This window comes from Thermobia domestica, chromosome 8 (assembly GCF_964235325.1).
Source record: "Thermobia domestica chromosome 8, izTheDome1.hap1.1, whole genome shotgun sequence".
Taxonomy (NCBI): Eukaryota; Metazoa; Arthropoda; class Insecta; order Zygentoma; family Lepismatidae; genus Thermobia; species Thermobia domestica.
Genome location: NC_137461.1, coordinates 4,458,190 through 4,479,941, shown reverse-complemented (window position 1 = coordinate 4,479,941; position 21,752 = coordinate 4,458,190). Strand labels below are relative to the sequence as shown.

At 37.1% G+C, this 21,752-nt stretch overlaps 1 protein-coding gene across 2 annotated transcripts in view; it reads left to right on the top strand.

Moving 5' to 3' along the window:
- Positions 1–21,752, top strand: part of pasha (microprocessor complex subunit partner of drosha) — an 86,379-nt gene that overhangs the window by 36,729 nt on the left and 27,898 nt on the right. For both annotated transcript variants that reach the window (XM_081768027.1, XM_081768028.1), the window contains exons 2-7: positions 6,624–7,084; positions 9,016–9,144; positions 11,368–11,510; positions 16,057–16,237; positions 20,585–20,738; positions 21,376–21,488. In XM_081768027.1, coding sequence (XP_081624153.1) covers positions 6,664–7,084; positions 9,016–9,144; positions 11,368–11,510; positions 16,057–16,237; positions 20,585–20,738; positions 21,376–21,488 — 1,141 coding nt within the window. In that variant the 5' untranslated portion in view covers positions 6,624–6,663. The remainder of the gene's footprint in view (positions 1–6,623; positions 7,085–9,015; positions 9,145–11,367; positions 11,511–16,056; positions 16,238–20,584; positions 20,739–21,375; positions 21,489–21,752) is intronic.

Genomic DNA, 21,752 nt, shown 5'->3' with positions numbered 1-21,752 from the left:
TAAGAGACCAAAGTAGAAAGTGGATCTAGTTGGTTAAGGATTGAAGTCAGTTGAAGAGCTTTGTGAATGTGACATTGAACCTCCGGGTTCTGTAGAAGTAATTGGTTTTGTACTCTTGCGTGTGAGACGTAGTAAACAAAGCCATTGCTTAGATTTGGTGTTTCTAGATTGAGTAATTGAAATGTTCTTTCCTGTGTATTGCTAAAGCTTGATATTCCCACTTCGCTAAGGTTTCCCATTTTTTCCCTTCTTTCTGTCTTTCTTTCTTTCTTGATAATTATTTTAGGTTGTTTTCACCGTTTCTGTTCCAGAGTTATTGTTCTGAAGGCGCGTAGAAAGCAGTCCTTCCACACATTAACTTCGGTCAAATACGACTGGGCTTCTTCTTCTTCTTTTTTTTTTTTTTAATCAATTAATTATTATAAATGTAGAACTCACGTGGATTAGATTTCCTGTATTTAATGTCCGTATCTACGTGGATCTATGATCTGATTCATGTTCTGAAGTGAATTTGTTTTGGTCGATTTTGTCGAGATCCACTAACAAGTTCTTTAATCCTATGTTTTCTTACAAATCACTAAAATATCATCAAGAATACTATAGTATCCGATAAATTTGTGTTCTTCTTTCTGAAGAATCTCGGTTTACAGAAATGGTTTACAGCAATGTTTGGCAAAAGTTGGGGGAAAAGGGGCTTCCCTGCCTAATCCTTCTATTGGTTTGTAAATTTTGTCTTCAAATATGGAAAAGTTGGTAATAAACTCTTCCAAATATCTTGGTAATCTTATAAATTTCAAGATCATTGAATTTGTTGCTACTTAGCCAGTTTTGGTTGAATTCTAATGCCAGGTTGGTTGGTATTAATTAAAGCTAATTTAAGCCTATTTGTACAGATCAGAACAAATGTCGAGCTAAATTGTGGTTGTTTGTGAGCATACGCACCTTTGACGTGAGAAATCCAAGTTCGATTCCCGGCCGGAACTCATGTGGCTCGGATTCCACATTAAGCTGTAGGACTATGTTTTATATAGCCTCGCTGCTGAAAGAGAAGCTAAAGCCAAAATCAAATCAAAATTTATTGCATTGTTGAATTCCTAGTGTTTCCTGTGATATATTTGGTGAACTACGTCCTTCTCCTGTGTTGGATTTTTTTTTTCTAAGATTATATACATATGCCTTAGCTGAACCTGGGTTTATTCATTTCGCGTAATAGCAACATAATTGGTTATAAGGGAACTTCACGTTTTAAACGCTGAAGTAAAACAATCAATTTCTGTATGCTTACGCCAGAAGCTAATAAGTAGTAATAATAATAATTTCTAGGTGGTCCACGCTTTGCTGCGACCATGACGATGAGCACAAACCACAGAGTTCTTGATATGTGAGGGTTGGTGTTTTTGAATTGTCAATTTGTTTTGTATAATCCATATTACTTCATTATAAGAAGTTTAAATTGAGTAAAGCTCCGAATATCAGCAGGATTGGGGGCAGGGGCACCGTGGATAGTGAAAATTGCGGGTAACCCGAAAAATAGACTTAAAATAAAGCCCAAAACACAAAACAAAATCAGCATAAAAACTGTTTTATTGTGCAAAAAAACGATAAAACTTTTAAAATGTGTACAGTATAGCAGAAACCTTTGCTGTACGTCTAAATTCCTAAAATAAAGAACAGCAAAGTTAACAACACTGTACTGTAAAAAAAAAAAAAAAGTGTTTAGTTACGCCTGCTTTTACTAAAGATCAGTCACTTTTTTTTTTTTTTTTTTTTTTTTTTTTTTTTTTTTTGAAAACACCTTTTCTTCATTCTAGATTATACTTGTGGGCTGTACGTGCACTTTTGTTGCTAATATTGATTTTTACAATGCAATTTATTTTTATCTTTCAGAACATACAGTACTTATTTGCATCATGCGGAGTGCCAGTCCACAGCGACTACTTATGAAAAATAAATTGAGCGCCACTGTAGCAGGGTTAAAAAAAAAAAAATCGCGGCACTCGTGGATAATCGTGGCTTTACTGTATATTATGTGTGTCAAAGAGAAGTTTTGTTTTCTAATGACTTCGTTAAGTGGATTTGTGTTGACTGTTCTGTTATTTCCTGAGTCAATGTTGGATTACAGTTCTCCTCTATAAATATTTTTTGATATGATGGTGAAGGAGTTGCCTTTGTCAAACATGATGCACCGAAAGTTATTTTCGTCTAACCGTTTCTTAAATTCTGTAAGTAAATTCCTGACTTGAGGATGATTATTTTATCGTATTGCGGATTTCAAAAAAATGCCTAAGATGCTGACTGTGTCTCCTAGGAACAATTCTTTGATGTCCAAATTTTCAATTAATCGTGCTGCTTTTTCAGTCGAGATGATGAAGTCTGGATTGTTCAGGTTTCTTCTAGTATACTAAACTTAAACTCTTTGTTAAAAATATTGTCAAATATCTCCGAAATACCGGAAAGATTGTGAAACAAGTTGTGTTTGGTTAAGTTAATTTAGACTTGTCGTTCATAGTGACTCTGATAGGTTTTGTGAGTTTCTGTTAATTTGTGCTATCCATAATGGTATATAGAGGATCAAAGGTAAGAAACAGATTCAGCTGTCTTGAGATTTATGAGATTACCAAGGTATTGGAGTTGTATATTGTTAAAAACTTTTTCATATTTGTAAACTAAATTTGCGAACCAATAGAAGGACTAGCCATCCGAACCCTTTCCCCCTCTCTTCACTTTCGGCTAACACTGTCGTGAACCAGTTTGAAACAGAGATTCTTAAGAGAGAAGAATAATGTCGTTTTGTTGATGATATTTTAGCAATTTATGAGAGAACGTAGATTTGAAAAACCTGTCAGTGGCCCTCAACAAAATTCACCAGAACTTAAAACCAGATAATAATATCAAGATAAAAATGGTACTACCTTTTGCATCAAGATAAAAATGGTACTAAGAAGCAGAAATTTATTCCAGTATTTTGATACTTAAGCGAGTATCCATTTTCAAGGATTATAAAGCCCATGAATGTAGTACGTCTGCTGTTGTAATTAAAATTCGATAATGGGTATTCCATATATTCTATCAATCAATATAACAGTATTACTGATCTATATATTTACCGACATGAAAGCAAGAAATCTAATTCATATGACTTCTACATTCACAAATAATCAACTCACTCGTATTTGACGAAATCTAGTGTATGGAAGAATTACTTCGCTTTATACGCCTTCGGAACAATAACTCCGGGATATTAAATCCAGAAACAGCGAGTTTAACCAATGGATTTGTTTACCACTATGGTCATATCTCTCGCAGAGTATAAAAAATCAGTTTTCAATCTGTGTGAAATCATGGTGAACCTAGAAGAAGTTTTTATCAGGCTATATGAATTATTTCTTAAATCGATTAAGACTTTCAGGTGCACTATATGTGTAATCAGTTCCATATTACGATTACCAAAAGAAACAGCTACGACAATCAAAGAACATTCAAGAGACGTTAAGAACGATGATCCACCTACGTCAAGCCTGTCAAAATGTTTGATGTTCTGTATTGCTTCAAAACGCCAAATTAAGGAAATCAAAGAACTCTACCATATTAGACCTTACATCAAAAGAAAGATGTATGAATCATATTTCATAAGGTTAAAAAATCAAAGTTTAAATATAGACAAAGGAAATTTACACAAAAAATGGGACACCGCTGTTAATAGTGGTAATAATAATAATCTACAAAAGTTGGTTTCCAATTGCATTTGTATGAAGTCTGAGCAAAATTTCATCACCCAGGTCTTCAAAACTGAGCTATTTAAATTTTTTTGCAGATTTCGAAACGAACATGCTGGCTTTCTTTTTTCTGTTGAGCTCCTCCGTGGCTGAACGGTTAGCATACGCGCCTTTGGCGTGGAAGACCCGGGTTCGATTCCCGGCGGGAGCTCATCTGGTTCGGATTCCACATTAATCAGTAGGTCTCGTCTCATATAGCCTCACTGCTGAAAGTGGCGTTAAAATCAAAAATCAACTCGTACCTATTTTGGTTACGTTGGATAAATATCAAAACTCAAAAGAAAAACACACAGAAATCCTGTAGAATTACATCGAACCAAACTAACAGCAAGCAACATACGTGAGCGTGACGACGAGTATTGAAATGTTTTTTATTATTATTATTTTAATTCCTAAATTTCTTGCGCATTTATTTTTTATAATTTTATGTAATTGTAAGACCGTCAGCTTTATGGAAAAACCAATGAATTCTGAACATTGATCAAACAGACATTACTTATATACATGTAAAAGACCTTATCCATTTTCTTCTTCCTTGAAGCCAGGTAAAAAGTGATCAGGAATCTTCCCCGTTACTTATTCGTATTTACTTCCTTTATACTGCCTGAAACTATGATAAACTAACTTCTCTAAAGGAATCAGAAATTCATCTCCACAAGTGTAGTACAGTAAGTTAGTTTCATACAATTTGTATCGCTTCTTCTCGTCTCGTGGCTTTGAAGGTATATGAGTTTAATGTATTTTACTGTAAGCTAAACATCACATTTGTGATCAAAAGTAATTAAATCAAATGTATTCGGCTTACAACAGTCAGATTATGTGAAGTTACTTAGATTCACATGTGATATATTTTTATTTCTCATGTGTATTTTAATTCTATAAGTTTTATATCAATATAATACTGTATTCTCATTAAAAAAAAAAAAAAAAAAAAAAAAACTTGCATTCGTTACTATTATATCTCTGTTAAACCTTCGTACTGTTCTTCGACATTTCGGCCTCAGTAGTCTCCAGTTTGCGGTGGAAGTGTTTGCGTCCATTGTCCCAGCATATCGACAGAAATATCGAAGAATAATCTGAGGTTTTAACGGATACAATAGCACCGGATGCAAGGTGGGTCTTTTCTGTGTTAAATATGCACCGTAGAGTATCTACAGGTTACGAGAGGGGACCCCCCCCCCCAAAAAAAAACGGGAATTGTGCTGCAGTGGAGAGGGAGAGTGGGGGAACCCATTGTTGTACCAGTTGTCCGTTACGATCACGCCACCTGCGTCAGTGTGCGAAATTGTGTCGCTGTGAGTGCATCAGTTCGCTCTTGAGTTTGTTTAGTAAAACAACTTTTTCCAGTTTGGCGAAAACGTGATGGCAGATTATCGAGAGCAACGGGCGGCTGTGAAATTTTTGTTTCCTGTTGGGGAAATCGGCCGCGGAAACTACTGTAATGCTGAAGACTGCTTATAGGGATGCTGCCCTAAGTAAAACCAGAGTATGCTAGTGGTTTGCACGTTTTATAAACGGAGAAATGTCAATTGAAGACCAGCCCCGTTCAGGACGCCCCTCAACGGCAAGAACTGACGAAAACGTCGAAAAAATCAATGCCCTCGTTCGTGAAGACCGTCGCCGAACCATTGATCAACTCTGTGAGATGTCTGAAATATCGTGGAGTTCAATTCAGAGGACTTTATCAGAAGATTTGCACATGAGAAGGGTTGCAGCCAAATTTGTCCCTTGCCTTCTCACAGACGAGCAAAAGGAGCGTCGACTTGAGGCATGTGTTGAACTTCAAAATCAGCCCAAAGAGGACCCTGACTTTTTTTGCCAAGGTGATTACTGGTGATTACTGGTGATGAATCGTGGTGCTATGGCTACGACCCCGAATCAAAGCAGCAATCAAGCCAGTGGAAGACAAGTGGCTCTCCTCGTCCCAAGAAAGCTCGCCAAGTGAAGTCACACATCAAGACAATGCTCATTTGTTTCTTCGATTGCAGAGAGTGTTGTGCACGCGGAGTTCGTTCCCCCGGGTCAAACTGTTAACCAGGGGTTCTACTTGGAGGTTGTGAAAAGATTGAGGGAGAGTATCCGGAAGAAAAGGGCAGATCTTTGGCGCACAGGCTTCCATCATGACAACGCTCCGGTCCACACCGCCCTCTCCGTAAAGCAGTTTTTGACCAAAAACGGCATGACACCGATTGTGCACCTCCCTACTCACCGGATCTAGCCCCCTGTGATTTCTTTTTGTTCCCCAGACTCAAACGTGACATGAAAGGAAAGCGTTTTTTACCACTGTGGAGGAGGTAAAACAAAAATCGCTGGAGGTTACAAAGAAGATCCCGATAAGTAATTTTCAAAACTGTTTTGAACAATGGAAGGATCGTTTGCAGAAATGCGTTGCGGTCCATGGGCAATACTTTGAAGGTGATAAAAATTTGGTGTAAAAATATTAAGAAATAAAGAAGTTAGGACGAATTTCACGTTTTTTGGGTCCCCCCTCGTATCGTGTGTTCTCGTTCTCCAAAGATATTGTGGCCTCATCATTTTAAAATATCTTTTCGTATACTCGTGAGTGAAATTTATCAAACAGTGGTATTTTTATTATTCTTCAGACAGTTGCAAGACTTAAAATCGAGATGTGTGTTTCGTACAGCTGTGAAGAAACGGCGAGTAGTTTTAGTGGTTGTAATCTTATAGGTCATATAGAGATTTTTATATTTCGAAGTGTTTATTTATATAGACAATTTTGTGTGCTTTTGTTGTTATAGTTTATGGACAGCTTTGGTAACTGTTAACATTTGTTTTAAACTTTTTTATTTATCTATTCTGATACAAAATCTGTTCTTGTCTTTGCAGTATAAAATTGTAAATAGTGTATAGTTAAAAAGAAACCAAAATGGTGGAAAAACGCAAGGCTAGTGAAGATTTAACAGGTTCAGAACCAAAATGCCCTCATCTAGAAGGAACGTCTGAATATAATGGCACTAACAATGAATACGGGAACCAAAATGACAACGAGAACAATGACAGAGGGGGACACACACAGGGCAATTGCCAAGAAAATGGCGGCGAAGGTTGTGATGGTACAAATCTCCAAACAAACGATGACGATGATGAGGCGGAGGAGCGGTATAGCAGCAGTGGCCGATCAGCTGCCGATGAGGGCGAAGAAAGAACTACATTCCCGTCCAGAGAGTTCGATGTATTGGATGAATTCGATAACAATGAGGATGAGGAACAGGAATCAGATAATCACTCGGATGAAAGTTTTGACTCTGATGTACCTGACGAAGAAATAGAGGCCATGTTGGAGGAAGGTAAGACTTAGACCGTAGTGTGAAAGTAGCACTGTTTGAAAACAATTTTCAATTAACGAACTAACTATAAGTTTAAAGAAACAGATGATTCATCGTTGCAGAAACAAAATTCGTTATTTTGTTCTATTCTGTGACAATCCAACCTCGATTCTTATATCTCAATTGTGTAAAGTCCAGGATTGTATGAGAGTCGTCCAGAATGTAAAGGACGTTTTGGCATGTTAAATAAAAACAAAAAAATACCGCACAAAACTTTATTTACAGTCACAGGCCCTTACTCTACTTTTCTGTGTAATTGGCATAGTTGTCAAGACACTTGTTATAACGTGGGACCAGTTTTTCACTGCCGATGTTATACTCATTTGCTGCCAAAGATATGAGCCAGGCTGTCACTGCTTGCTTGAGTTCCTTATCATTTGCGAACTGTTTTCCACTTAAAAAATTCCTAAAGTTTCGGGGCTGTGATTTTCACTTGGTGCCAAGCCAGAGCTGTAAGCAGGATGACCAAAGATTTCTCAAACAAGTGATGGCCTGCCACTCCGATCTTCATCATACTTGCTGGTCTTTCCTTGATTAAACATAATGCAGGGCCGCGGTGGCTCAGTGGTAGAGCGTTCACCTCTGGTGCATGGGGTCCCTGGTTTGATCCGAGCTAGCACCAAGTGAACTTTGTGGTGGACAATCACCGTGTGTGTGGGTTTCCTCGGGGGTTCTCCCATTTCCTCCCACTTTTCATTCCACCATTTCATTTATTTTTCATCATCTTTCCTTTAGCCTAGTCGGCATAACTGTGGGACGTAAAACTCAAAGTTTTCATTTCATTTTAAAACATAATGCATCATTTCCTCAGTGAAGACTCGTTCATTGCAATATCACCATAAACATTCTTTATTTACCTATAAATTTCAATAGGCTTAACTTTCTGCGCATCCAGAAAACGAATGACACTCTGTGCTTTACATTTGGCGGGATTTTCGATTGGCGCCGCCATTTTGAATCGCTGCAAAAACAAGTAGCGTGACCGCATAGCATTGAGACTCGACTTATACTGAGGTGAAGATAAGAGTTAACTGTCGCGCACACGATCGCAGTGGTGGGGAGTTGGCGCTGCGCGCGAGCGCAGTCGTTCTTTCTGGACGGCCCATGTATTATCTCTCAATTTTTTCTTGGTTTCACAAAAGTGTTTTTTCAAACCTTCTGTATGCAATGTGTATTTTCTGTTCTAGCTGTGAATTCCTCTGAACTTGAATATATATAATTATTCTCCCATACTTGAGCTTACACTATGTAACTTTCACCTAACATTCGTGTTCTTGTGTTAAGTGTTCCTTAGGATTTGAGTTTCAAAAACGTCGAGCATGAATATGTTTCTATGATTTTATGCCACAAGTTGTGTTCATCAATTACAATAAGCAGAATTACTTATCTTGTTCGATATTAGTCGCTATGATAAAAATTATACACGTTTTCTAAGCAGTAAGCTTCTTCTTTCTCTCGTTAATTTCGCTTCCTTATCCTTACACCTAGAACACTTATAAAATTAGTAATAGTGAGCTCCGACCTTCTCAGCCGATAAAGAACGCTTGCCAGCCAGATAATCCATATTCGAATCGATTTTACCCAATTTTGCATTGACTCTTTCCTTCTTGATTTCTTTGACCCGCACTCTGTTTCTGAATTGAATTAGCTTCCCAGTTGTGTCACAATGTTAGATCAACATCAAACTCGGAATTGTGCCTAAAGCAACGCAGAGCAACTACTCGTATACACAGGAGCTGTAAAAATCCTAACTCAAATAATTATTATTCATACTTTAAGTCGTTGATGAGTCTGTTTTTCGTTTCTGTGGTTTTTGGATGATGTTATCCCTCATTCATGATTTTATATAATGATTATTTATAGAAATAGTGTTAAGATTGTATTCCTTGCAGGTCTTCCTGAAGAATTCAAGAGCCGTCGGAAGAAGAACAATAATGCGACTGCTGCTACTGCTGCTAGGAAAGAGGGAGAGGAAGGGGACATGTCAGCGTATGTAGCGAAGGAGAGGCTTGTATTAGAAGGTAATCAGTTTAATAATGATATTACAAATATTTGATGGGAAGTTAGTAATATTAGGTTCGTACAGTGAATATTGGATAGTCCAAAAAGGAATAAAGCCTTTTGGGCATGGGATAGCGTTAGTGTATGTTGGTCGCAGCGAGTCAGGCCTAACGTCATTTGACAACTGACTGTCAAGGTTCCTACCGGTCAGGGAAATCAGGAAGTCAGGGAAAATGGTGCAGCCCAGGGAAGCTTAGGGAAAAAGACTGGAAATAAGGGAAATTTTAGAAAATTATAATTTGTATTTCATATACTTTACAAACACTGTGTCCACAATATTTCTAGTCTAAGCTTAACAAAACAATAAGTAAATTAGCAAATCCTGAAACTTTTATACTGATGAAAGCAGCAAAATAAAATTAAAAAAACAAACAAATGGAAAATATTTGAATGAACATAAAATGGTAACATTAAATAAAAACATAATGGAATAAATATATTTTTTCTAACATTAATTGTACACCAATTTCAGCTTAGCCAACCATTAATGATCACAGTATGGAACGTTGCTCAGATTTTTATGGGAGGTAAGTCTTAGATACGTATGAGCAATTGATTATTGTTTGTCTCTATAGAATATACGTTCACATATATAAATATTCACCGTTATTTATTCATTATTTATATGTCAACGTCTATATCTGTCATGAAAGTCAGGGAATTTCTTACCAAAGGTCAGAGAAAGTCAGGGAAATAATTTCTCCAGATCAGTAGGAACCCTGACTGTTGAAGCTAGTAGATTGACAGAAGGTGTAATTCTTGAAAGGTATTGCGCCGTGAAGATTAGTGAGCTTTCCGCATAACCTCACTGCATTTTACAATTTTATTTCAATATATATGTTCAAATGCTGCACAGCCCAGTGAGGAAATTCGTGCTGTTTATGGGGGAGATACATTATAAGAAGCAACAGCCAAAAGATGGTTCAGTCGCTTTCGTTCTGGAAGTATCGATGTCGTTTTTGCAGTGGACGACTAATCACAGCAAAAATGGAGGTTTTTTTGACAAAAGTCGAGCAAGATCGACGTGTAAGCAGTCACGACACGGCCAAGATCCCAAAACGGTGTTAAAGCATTTGGAGAAATCTGACTACAAAAAGAAGCTCGGCGTTTTGTGCCACATAATCTGACTCAAAAACCTTTACTCGATCTCGGAATTTCGATCTGCAAATCTGTACTAAAACGTTACGAACTTGAGTCATTTGTGAAGCGGTTTATCATGAGTGATGAAACGTGGATAACCTACGAGAACAAGGTACGAAAAAGATTGAGGTCAAAGCGATGCTGTGTGTTTGGTGGGATTGAAAGTGCATTGTACATGACGAACTGAAGCTGCTGGGCAGAACGATAAACTCGGGCCTGTACTGTCGACAGTTAGTACAGGTGCACCTAACAGTTCTAAAGAAATCGTCAGAAGTGGTCTGCAGAAAGGGTGTCATATACCATGCTGACAACGCCAGACTTTATATCTATTTTTAACGACCTGTCAGAATTTGAGAGAGGTTGGCTGACAGTTTTCAATGCATCCACCACATAACCTGAACCTGGCAGCGTCAGATTATCATTTGTTTCAGCCCTTTGCAGAACTCCCTAAATGGTGTTAAGTTAGTTTTAGAAAAAGGCCTTGAAAACCACGTGCCTTTTTTTTATACCAGAAATGACAGAAATTCTAGCGACTGGATTATGGTATGGGGGTTGTATGCCGAAAACAACAACAGATAGATACGTGCGTGGTTTTATAATGCTATTTTCAAATCACAATAAATGTATTCGTAATTTTGACTTTCAAAGGTTCTTTACTTTTTTAGACAACCAATAATTTGAGTGAAACTTTGGATAAAATACATACCAGGATATTACCGAGGACAGCATCCCGGTTAGTTGAAAGACAGGTAAAAACACGTACACACTAAGAGAGAGAAGGGGGAACGAGTAGGAAAAATTAATAACTCACATTATGATTAACAAAAAAACAACAATTTACCTGTACAAGTAATTTAATCTGGAGAGTAATTTCATTTGGTTATCGAAATCACTATTAAATGATGTGAGCCTTTGTTCGATTCCGAGCGGAGGATATAAACCCAAGCAGTAAATAGTTTGGATTCCACTTAAAATAGTAGATTTCGTCTCAGGAACGTAAACCTCCAAATAATCCAACTAAACTAATTGTTATTTTATTTCAGAAAAGGGCCATAATCACTTTGATCTTCTACCTGACGGCTGGGTTCAAGTGACACACAATAGTGGAATGCCGGTTTACCTTCACCGACAGACCAGAGTCTGTACACTATCTAAGCCTTATTTTTTGGGACCAGGAAGTGCTAGGGTAAGCTTTGAATGTAATATTTAAACTCAGGTTTTTCATTATATTTATATATATAATATGCATGTATGCATATATATATATATTTATATATATATGTATATATATGTTACATTACAGGTTGTTTTAAAAAGAATGACCTGATTTTAAAAGTCCATATGTATTGATAAAAACGTATTACAAAAATGGAATAAATTGCAAAATACTCACAAAATCTTCAAGTTTTAGCTATGGTCTAAATGGTCTATGTGTCAACTAGCAGCAGCACGAACAGCATCTAGACGATAGCTAAATTCGAATTGTTTCCACCATTTCATCGCAAGTGCAAGGCCGACCTGGACTCTTACCTTTTCACAAGCATCCTCTCTCTTCAAATTGGGCGATACTAACGACGAATGTTTGGGTGCAGGCGGATCAATGCAAAAACGCCGACGAAAAGCACGCTGGGCCGAAATCACTGACTCAGTCTTTGCAAACTGCAGCATACAAAATGCCTTCTGTTGAGCGGACGCCATCTTACTTCTGACTGACTGCAAACTGAGAAGACGCATTGACTGACACCTAACGGCGATTTTCTGAAACTAGGCCACGCCCATTCAAACAACACTTCATATCCTTGCCGGCACGTCCCATGTTCCGTAATTATTATCGTCCAAAATCGGATCATTCTTTTTGAAACAGGGTGTAGATATGATACGAAATCGAAACAGGTAAAGGACAGTAATCTTAAAAAAGCCGACCCGAGATAATTGTGGAAAAGGTATAGATATATATATATAAGTATTTGTAAATAATTCATGAAACCATAGAGATGCCGTGGTAGCTCAGTGATAGAGTACTCACCTCTTCCAAGTGGGGTCCCTGGTTCGATTCCAGCTCCCGCCAGGTGGGCGTTGTGATTGAGGAACACAATATGCGTGGGTTTTGTTGGAGTTCTTCCGTTCCCTTCCACTTTTATCATTCCACCATTATCATCCATCATCACCGTCTCCCTTAGATTTGGTGCATAATAACGCAGACGTTAAAGAAAAAAAGACTTAGATTTTAAAATTGATATCCTTTCGGTGTTTCTGCTCTTTTATCTTTGTGAGGAAGATGAAGTAGCTATATTTTAAAGTGGCTTAAAATCGATTTGTACATCAGTACAGTTTTCTAAAGTAAATGGTGAACCATCGTCGTCAAGATATTCGTGCGAACTAATCTGCATTTACTAGAAACAAGTGATTTTTTTTATACGGATTATTTAATAATACAATTTTATTTATTGGAAAATAATTATAAGAAAGGGATAGACTAGAAATATGCGTACTGAATTTTAAACTTTACGGATCTTCACTTGATTTATATTATTGAAACAAGTGAGTTATATTTCCCGTTGTGAAGCTGCGGTTGACTTTCAAACTATGATTGAAAAATAGTGTCTCACTACCATTTAACGTCTTCGTTCCATGGGGATCAGTATTGAAACCGAAAATAGTTGATAAGTGGTTTCAGTAGTGGGATAAGGTGAAATTAAAATAAGTAAATTCAAATTAAAGTGTACTGCCACATTCTTGATTGCAAGAAAATTATAAGATTAGTTCTTACTAGGAATGACTCCAAAGTTGAATTGGGGACAACCTATATATTTCCTGAAAGGGTTTTCGAGCAAATTCCAAAACTGGTTTCAATTTCTTGCTCGGAAGTGACCCCGCCGCTTCAGGGTTGGAAATATATAGAACAACTTAACCTATATGTTCTATATATGAAAGTGCTCCGCATGACTAGTAGATTCAAAATATAATATGCACTACCCAATTATATTCTATAGTAATGAATAAAACCGAAAGATGATTATTTCACTATAAATATCCTATATTTGTGAACCTCAGTGTCACGCCGTAGAGTGGTCGTGAGGTAGTGAGAGTTATGTAGCCCTCACACTTTTAAAACAAAGGCCAAGTTCTGGCAGCACCATCTTGTCAGGACCGTGACGTGCGAGTTACATGACACTTACACATAACTAAAAACTGAAGCCAAGCTCCGACAAACAACATCCAGCCGGAGCCTTCTTCGCTTTCATTACTCGGGTCTTGTCGTGGCTAGAGGGCTTAAATCCTAGAGGTTGACCAATCTGGTATATATAGCTAAAAGGAGAGAGCTATTCGGATAGAGTAAATAAGCTCAAATTACCATCACGACTAGTTGTCACCAAAATCTACTGAACGTTTTTATACCGTGTGATCTATCAAACAGTTCGTCTAGATGAGCATACCAGTATAATGAATGTACTGATCTGACAGCGTATATAGGCGAAATCATGGAAATATAAAAATTGAAATATTGGGTCGATGCATAAGTTCGTACTGTTCTTATATTTATTCTGCTGTTCTGTTACAACATAGACATAACATTAACATATTCTACGAATGTAACAATACATTTCATACATTTCATGAAGCAGTTCATTCAAGCGATTTTCATCAAAATCTGAAGATCTTCCAGAACGTGGATCATCAGGCAAGTCATACCGTCCTGCTTGAAAGCGGGAAGATCATTTCTGTGCTGTTCTTTCAGCAATTGCTTAATTCCCGTACATTGCTCAAATTGTTCTCGCAGCTTCTGCTGCACTGGATCCTCGGTTAAAGTCCAAGAGTAAATGATCACTTTTCTCAACTCGACATTCTATATTAGTTTGTCTGAAATATATACAATAATACGTTCACAATCAAAAAAACCTGTGTTTCACAACACATAAACTTCAAACTACGGTAAGACAACGGAATAACGATAAACAATCACTTCACACCGCATTGTTGCCAACCCAAAAGAAAACCGCACGAACTTATGCATCGACCCAATATGTACACTGAATGTGCTACAACTAGTCATAACAATGATTCACATTAGTTGTGATACCAAATGACTTACTGTTGACTGGATATTATGGATATGCTTTTCTCAACTTTATAGATCCAATAATATAGGATATGTATAGTGTTTTGGTTTATTACCTTGATATAGGATACAATTGGGTAATGCATATTATATTCTTCATCTACTAGTCATGTGGAGCACTTTGATATATATGACATACAGGTCAAATTGTTCTATATATTTCCAACCCTGAAGGGATGGGGTCACTTGCGGGCAAGGAATTAATACCTGTTTTGGAACTTGCTCGACAAACACTTTCAGGAAATATATAGGTTATCTCCAGATTCAAGGTTCAACTTCGGACTCATCTCTAGTTAGATTTCGTATTCGAGTATTACCAAAATGACTTTGCACGTGTCTTGGTATTACAGGTGACTACGGCAATCTTGTCTGTAGAAAGCAGTGATTGAGTAAAGGCATTTATAAAGGATAGAGAAGAAATTTGTAATTAGAAAATGATAGTCTTATTCAACACTTTTCAAGGGAGAATTAAATACAGAAACCATACGGAAGCTGAATTAAACAGACGTCATTGATTCCAAAAGGTGTCTGCTGTTGTTAAGAGTAGTAGAAATTTGACGTGCTTCTAGACTGTATGGATTGGCAATTCAAAGAGTGTCGATCTCGTAAAGAGGTGTGGCCAAGCCTATCAGCAGAACAATCAGTGTTTGGTTAAACTATTGTAGTCTCGATATGATAAATCTAACCTAAGGGAGATGTTGATGATAAGATGAATGATAATGGTGGAACAGAGTTGGAGGAAACGGAAGAACCCCGAGAAAACCTACGCACACGATATTTGTCCGCCACAAAGTTCACTTGGCGAGAGCAGGCATCAAACCAGGGATCTCACGTACTAAAGTTGAACATTTCTACCAATGATCCACCGCAATTCATGTGTATTCCATGTGAAGCAGAAAGTAAAGATCGTTTTACAAAGACTGGATGAAAAGTAGTGGCAAAATTGCTATAGTTCGTATTTGGCTTTATTGACTAAGTAAGTACTAATTATATTGCTCCAATCACAGTCATTCCTACGACCTTCTCTCACACTTGTAGAAGGTGTGGTACACTTTCTGTCAGCTCGTGTATGCATGGGCGGAGTTAGGAATTGTCTCCTTGGGGGCAGACCTTTTGTCTGCTGGGGGGCACAGTAAATACAAATGAGAATTGAAGAATCTTATAGGTGGCATTCTTATTTTTTGTCAAAAAGTTGGGGGGCAATGCCCCCTTCCTAGCTTCGCCTATGCGTGTATGTCCGTTTCGCAAGTTCTGCCTTATGGCATCGAAGACGGGTTGTGTTGTAGTACTTGCTACGAAGTGGTTTCTTGATCTTGGCGAACAGATCGCAATCGCATGTACTCATTTACATATATATATATATATATATATATATATATATATATATATATATATATATATATATATATATATATATATATATATATATATATATATATATATATATATATATATTATATATATATATATATATATATATATATAATCTAAGTAAATTCATTTTGAGTCTCTATGCTTATTTTCATTCTTTACAGTCCTCATGTAAAATATTGATCTCTTATTTTATTTGGTATCATATTCGGTGGTTATTGTTATGTTGTTTTTGTTGTAGAAACATGAAATCCCGCTGAGTGCTATTCCGTGTCTCCAGTACAAGCGGGCACTTGAGAAGGAGAGAGAAGCGGAGAAAGAGAAAGGACAGAAAGGTTTTGATGAAACCACCGAGGCAAACGAAGAATCTGGAGGAGGAGGAGGAGGTGAAGGAGAGAACAGTAATTCATCCTCTGGGAGAGGTGCGTAACTGCTATAACTTTTATTCATGCTTTTTCCAGGAAAACCATTTTACATCGGATTGGAAAGGCTTTTTCTGTTTGAGTGAGGTGGTGAATACGGGATAGGCAAGGTTCATTAATATCTATAAAAGTGTTCAACGCTTTTTTAGGCCAGACACCCTGAATAAAGTTTTCCTGGGTTTTCCTCATTCACACCAGGCAAATGCCGGGGTGGTACCAAACTTATAGGTCCCAGGCCGCTTCCTTCCTTCCTCAATCCTTTCTTCCTTCCCTTTCCTCGGATTGTGTGGTCGCCGAGGGACGTCATCTCTCAAAACGTGACGGGCTAAATGGTCTTAGACGCCGAAAACACAGAAATCTAAAATCCTAATATCTATAAATAATAAAGGCTGGGATGATATTTCCAAGATATCAAGGTGGGATTTATCAACCTGAAGGTCGCGAGAGAAATGGATGAGGATCGCAAAGGGAGGCGAGAAAGATAGGTCTAAATGTAATTAGGATGTAGCAGCTGTAACTGACTGAACAGAATGATAGATGTCTTTATATTTGAACTTAGGTCAAACGCGTAATGCCAATGAAGGGAGCTGTTGTAAAGAATTCGAACAATATTTGAGGAGAGAAGAAATTACAATGATGCATTTTTCCTGAAAAATAGTTTGCTATGTTGTAACAATAACATTATTCATTTTTTTGTGATTAAGAAACTTGCTTCAACAGTAATCAACCTGGTATGGGAAGGTAAACGATCTTATCAATGGAAAACCTTGACATTGTTTTGGAGAAGTGTTAAATTTGCAGCAGCCGCAATGATAGGCGGAACAATTAACTACTTTCACGTTGAAACCGAGAAAATTACAAAGGCTAAGCACCATTTCGCAATAGCTGTTCTATGTTTCTTGGTACATCAACAATGACAAAATTATTTTGTCGACAATTGGAGAAGGATTGGTTTCGTTTGGAATCGTTTGTTATTTGTAGAGTTGTATGTATGTGAGGCCTCAAATACGAACTTCGCATTTCAACGCACTATTTTCTATTAGAAATCAAAGTTTGTTTACCTGAGTTCAGCGTCTTGGCGTTTGAAGAAACTGCAGTATTTTCGTTAACTTCCTTTCTGTGAACTTTGACGAACATGTTATTCCTTGAATTGTTCCTTAGCAAAATGATGAGTGTCTCCATCTCTACTGACATTCAACTACATAGGAATGGGGAAAAGAAGCATCGACACAGGAATCAAGCATGGTACTGTATCATTAATTAAAGTAAACAAGAAAATCGTATGCTTTCTAGTGTTACACCAAAATTTCTGTATCAATCCAATTAGTGGACACCTCAGAATCTGTATCCAGTTCAATTTAAATGGATATTGTAAAGTTCTATTTATGGAAGGTAGAAAGGTAGAGTAAATTATACTCAGAAATTGGTTTCTCTCATTACCAAGTTTTATTACAAAATGTTCCTGTTATAAATAGTATGATACAAAATCACTATAATGTAAAACATCCTTTAATAACTGGGTAAGAAGGGTGTCCTAAGGCCTGAGCAGCCTACGGAAGGATCCTTAATGTCACACGCAACTGGAGAGGAGTTAGAAAGCCACAAATCTCCAGGCAAGCTGGATGGCTGAGATTAGAAGTCCCATAGAGTTCCGAACAAACTAAATGGTAGGATAGAAGGCCTAGAGCTCCGAGCAAGCTAAAGGTTTTGGGTTAGGTTCCTCTGAACGCTCCAGGCAAGCAAAGAGAGTGGATTTGACCAGCCAAAGACTGATGCCAGATATGGAGATACTCCTGATTTTTTAGCTGCTCCAATGTGGCGGTGGCGCTGATGGTCTTTCGTCACATGACTAGTAGTGCCACTGGTATCCTATCGTCTGCCTCTGTAGTAGTTAGTAGTAGGACGCAGGTGTTGTTTAATAAGTAGATAGGATATGAGGCCTGGAACTCCGAGCAAGCTAAAGATTTTGGGTTAGGTTCCTCTGAACGCTCCAGGCAAGCAAAGAGAGTGGATTTGACCAGCCAAAGACTGATGCCAGATATGGAGATAATACTCCTGATTTTTTAGCTGCTCCAAAGTGGCGGTGGCGCTGATGGTCTTTCGTCACATGACTAGTAGTGCCACTGGTATCCTATCGTCTGCCATTGTAGTAAGTTGTAGTAAGACGGACGTGGTATTGTTGATAAATACTAATATGTGTTGATGATTTGTAAACAGATCCATGTGTGGAGTATTACAATATGGAAACACTGTTATTGTGATAAACAACTTGACTGTCGCAGCATTTAGTATTCTATAGCTAAGATATCCGTTCGAGAAACGGACCGGCGTGAAAATCGATTAATTTTAAGTTCTGAAAATATGACTTTCCTGCATACCAGATGAAAAACGAATGTAGATTAAATATTAGTTTTAGAAATAATCCCAGAGTAATAAGATTTTCGTCAGTTTTTTTGCAGTCTTTTTCGCAACATTGCAGAAAAGAAGGAAATAGTGCAAGTTTCCCTAACGCCACGACGCACTACTCTGGTAAATAAATTTAGTTTCTCTTAAGGTGGATCACCACCCGGAAGTCACTACATAGTTTAGCTCATTGCCTTAACTACTGCGCAGTGAAATGTTATGTATTATAAGTATTGTACTATAAGATAGAGTAATGTTTCAGCTACAGCACATACTGGTTCATTTCGTTTTGTCTCCTAATATCGAAAAATGTAACAAATAAAAGAAAATATTTGATTCGTTTTACAGTGAGCACACAAGATGACACTTGCTGTAAGATCTTACTAGAAGTTGTCAGTTTTACGAAATGTTTATTTGTATGTGTAAAGTATTTTATAATATCAATCTTATTACGAAATAGATATATTGTTTGACCGTCGTGTTATGTTCAATATTTTATGTAAATATTAATTTACATTTAAGGAAATAGATTTTGAGACGAAACTTGCGCAGAACGTCATAATGCCTTGTTGCCAAATTTGTACGTTTACTGTAGTAGTCACAATAAGAAAATTCCTGGATTCTAGCGTTGTAGTTCGAAAAACGGAATTGCGGTAATGGTCGAAAACTAATTTCTCTAGTAAGTATTCAAGCAGAATTACATGATTACTTCCTTTATTATCTGGCATCAGTAAACACTCGACACTACCTGGCAACGCTGCACTATTCAAGCAGTATTTAGCATAGCACCGAGAACACCTAGTGATCCACCTTAACAATGTACCGAAACTAGTTGAAGCCTTGAACCGTATCAGAAAATCAATTAAAAGATAGAGAGGAAGTTAGAAAAGAATACATAAATTCTCCTTACATAGTTTTTCTAAAACTTTTGAGGTTAAAATTTCAATGAGTGCAGTGTAATTTCTGTCAGCTCATAATACACAGTTTGATTCTATATGTATGATTAGGTGTTCGAGGGCATGGAGATACGGTGTAAGTTCTCAAGTCCAAATTGAGCGGCTACTTTATTATTATTATTATTATTATTATTATTATTATTATTATTATTATTATTATTATTATTATTATTATTATTATTATTATTATTATAATATGGTGAAGGAAAGAACATTGTGTTGTTCCGTAATAATCATATATAGCCCTTTCTGCTAGTCTAGTGGCTAGCGCGTATGTTTTTGATGCAGATAGTCTTGGGTTCGATTCCCGATGAGGGAGCACGAAAATTTAATTTTGCAATTATTCACTTTAGCCGAAAAGGTATATCTATGGGACGCTGAACTAAAAATTTTCATATATACTAATGAAAGGAAACGAATATTAATGCATAATAATTAATGGAATTAAGGAGACAGATAATGGATGAAATCACGACTGTCATAAGGTGATTGGTATATGGAGGTAGGATTGTCCAATCACAGCAGGGGTCTGTGGTACAACGTACGTAGTCAGAGATGAGAGCACCGACCTCGAGAGGGAGAGAGTGGCAGCACGGTATGTGGGAAATGCCAGGTTTGCGTCCCGATCCAGTCGGTCACTTTTTCACTTTTTGTGTTATAAAAAATTTCATTTAATTTCATGTTTATTCTGTTTTCGTGCACTGCAGTACAGTAAATATAACGTTATTTTATACAGCATAGAATAAAATAAACAAATTTATAAATATCATGTTAAGTATATATACAGTAATGCCATACTTTATGAATTGTACTGAAGAAAAAAATCTTTCCCCTGCATCATCAACACCTCTGTAAATTGGACATTTCGCGGGTATCCAGCTCAGAGGGATTCACTGTATTGGGACATTTAAGGTCTTTTTTTAACTAATTTGATTTGTGAATGGCTTTGCACATGTGTTATCGACATTTATGTTTTTCTCTTTTTCAGTGGAAACTTCTACTGCAAATGGAACAGTGATACCAAGTGCTCGCATAGAAATAGCTCATGAAAACCAGGCAAACCAGTCACTAAATTATATGCAAGTCCGCGAGTATTGTCAAAACCTCTTCCAGTTTAAGGTTGTAAAAATATTGAGGTTTAGGTAAGTTCACATATCGGCAGGATTTTTATATGCTCCTCGCTAAAATTCAATTTTGTTTATCCACACATGATCAATGACGTACCTAAGGAGTGGGGGGGAGGGGGGAAACGAGGCTTGTGCCCCGGGCGCCGGAAGGGGGCCGCAGAACTGAGCAAATATTTATTTTCACTATAAAGCAAAGAAAGGAATTTTAGTAAACTAAAGATCATAAAAAAAATTATCTCAGAAACTTAACAGGACAACAACGACTTACCAACCTTAGGATCATATCCATAGAGCATAAGTTAGCTTCAAGGTTATCTTTTGGTGACATTGTAAAAACCTGAATGTACGACTAAGCTTTTTTCAGTATTATTCAGTAAACTCTACACTTTCTTACTTTTTTCCTCTTTTTTTTTATGACATAAAACAATTTCTCGATTGATTTGATTTTTTCTTTCTTTGCTTTTTTTCTTGTGCTTCATGATTTTTCATGTCGCAAAGAATATCACAATTTCTTGACTTAAAAATCCATCTAAAGTTGTAAAATGATGATATATTGAATCAACAGTGCTTTAGAGGATTTATATTGCATATGGTTTTCAAGACGCTTTATACATTTTTTGTACACAGTTTTTATTTTACCTTACTTTTCCAGGTCTTGGTCGGAAAGAAGAAAGTACTCAAAGCAGTCAAAGCAGCAAAAACAGATGCAAAGGCCAACACTGCCTAAAGGCACAAAACTTATCACATTTCCTATTCAGAATGCAGGTAGGAGAGCAGATAAGAGTTGTTTCTGCTTTAGATAGACATATATTATTCTGGTTTTCTATCTACTGTTGCGTACAAAATTCTGGTATAGATGGAAATAGGGTGGTTAGTTGAAGAGCACTCATCTCTAGTACGAAGAGGTCCTGGTTAAATCTCAGTCGATATGAGCATTTTATAGATCTATGTTGGTATTAGGGTTGCCAACTGGCCGGTATTTCACCGACCTGGCCGGAAATATTTCTGTTATTTTGATTAAGGCCGGTG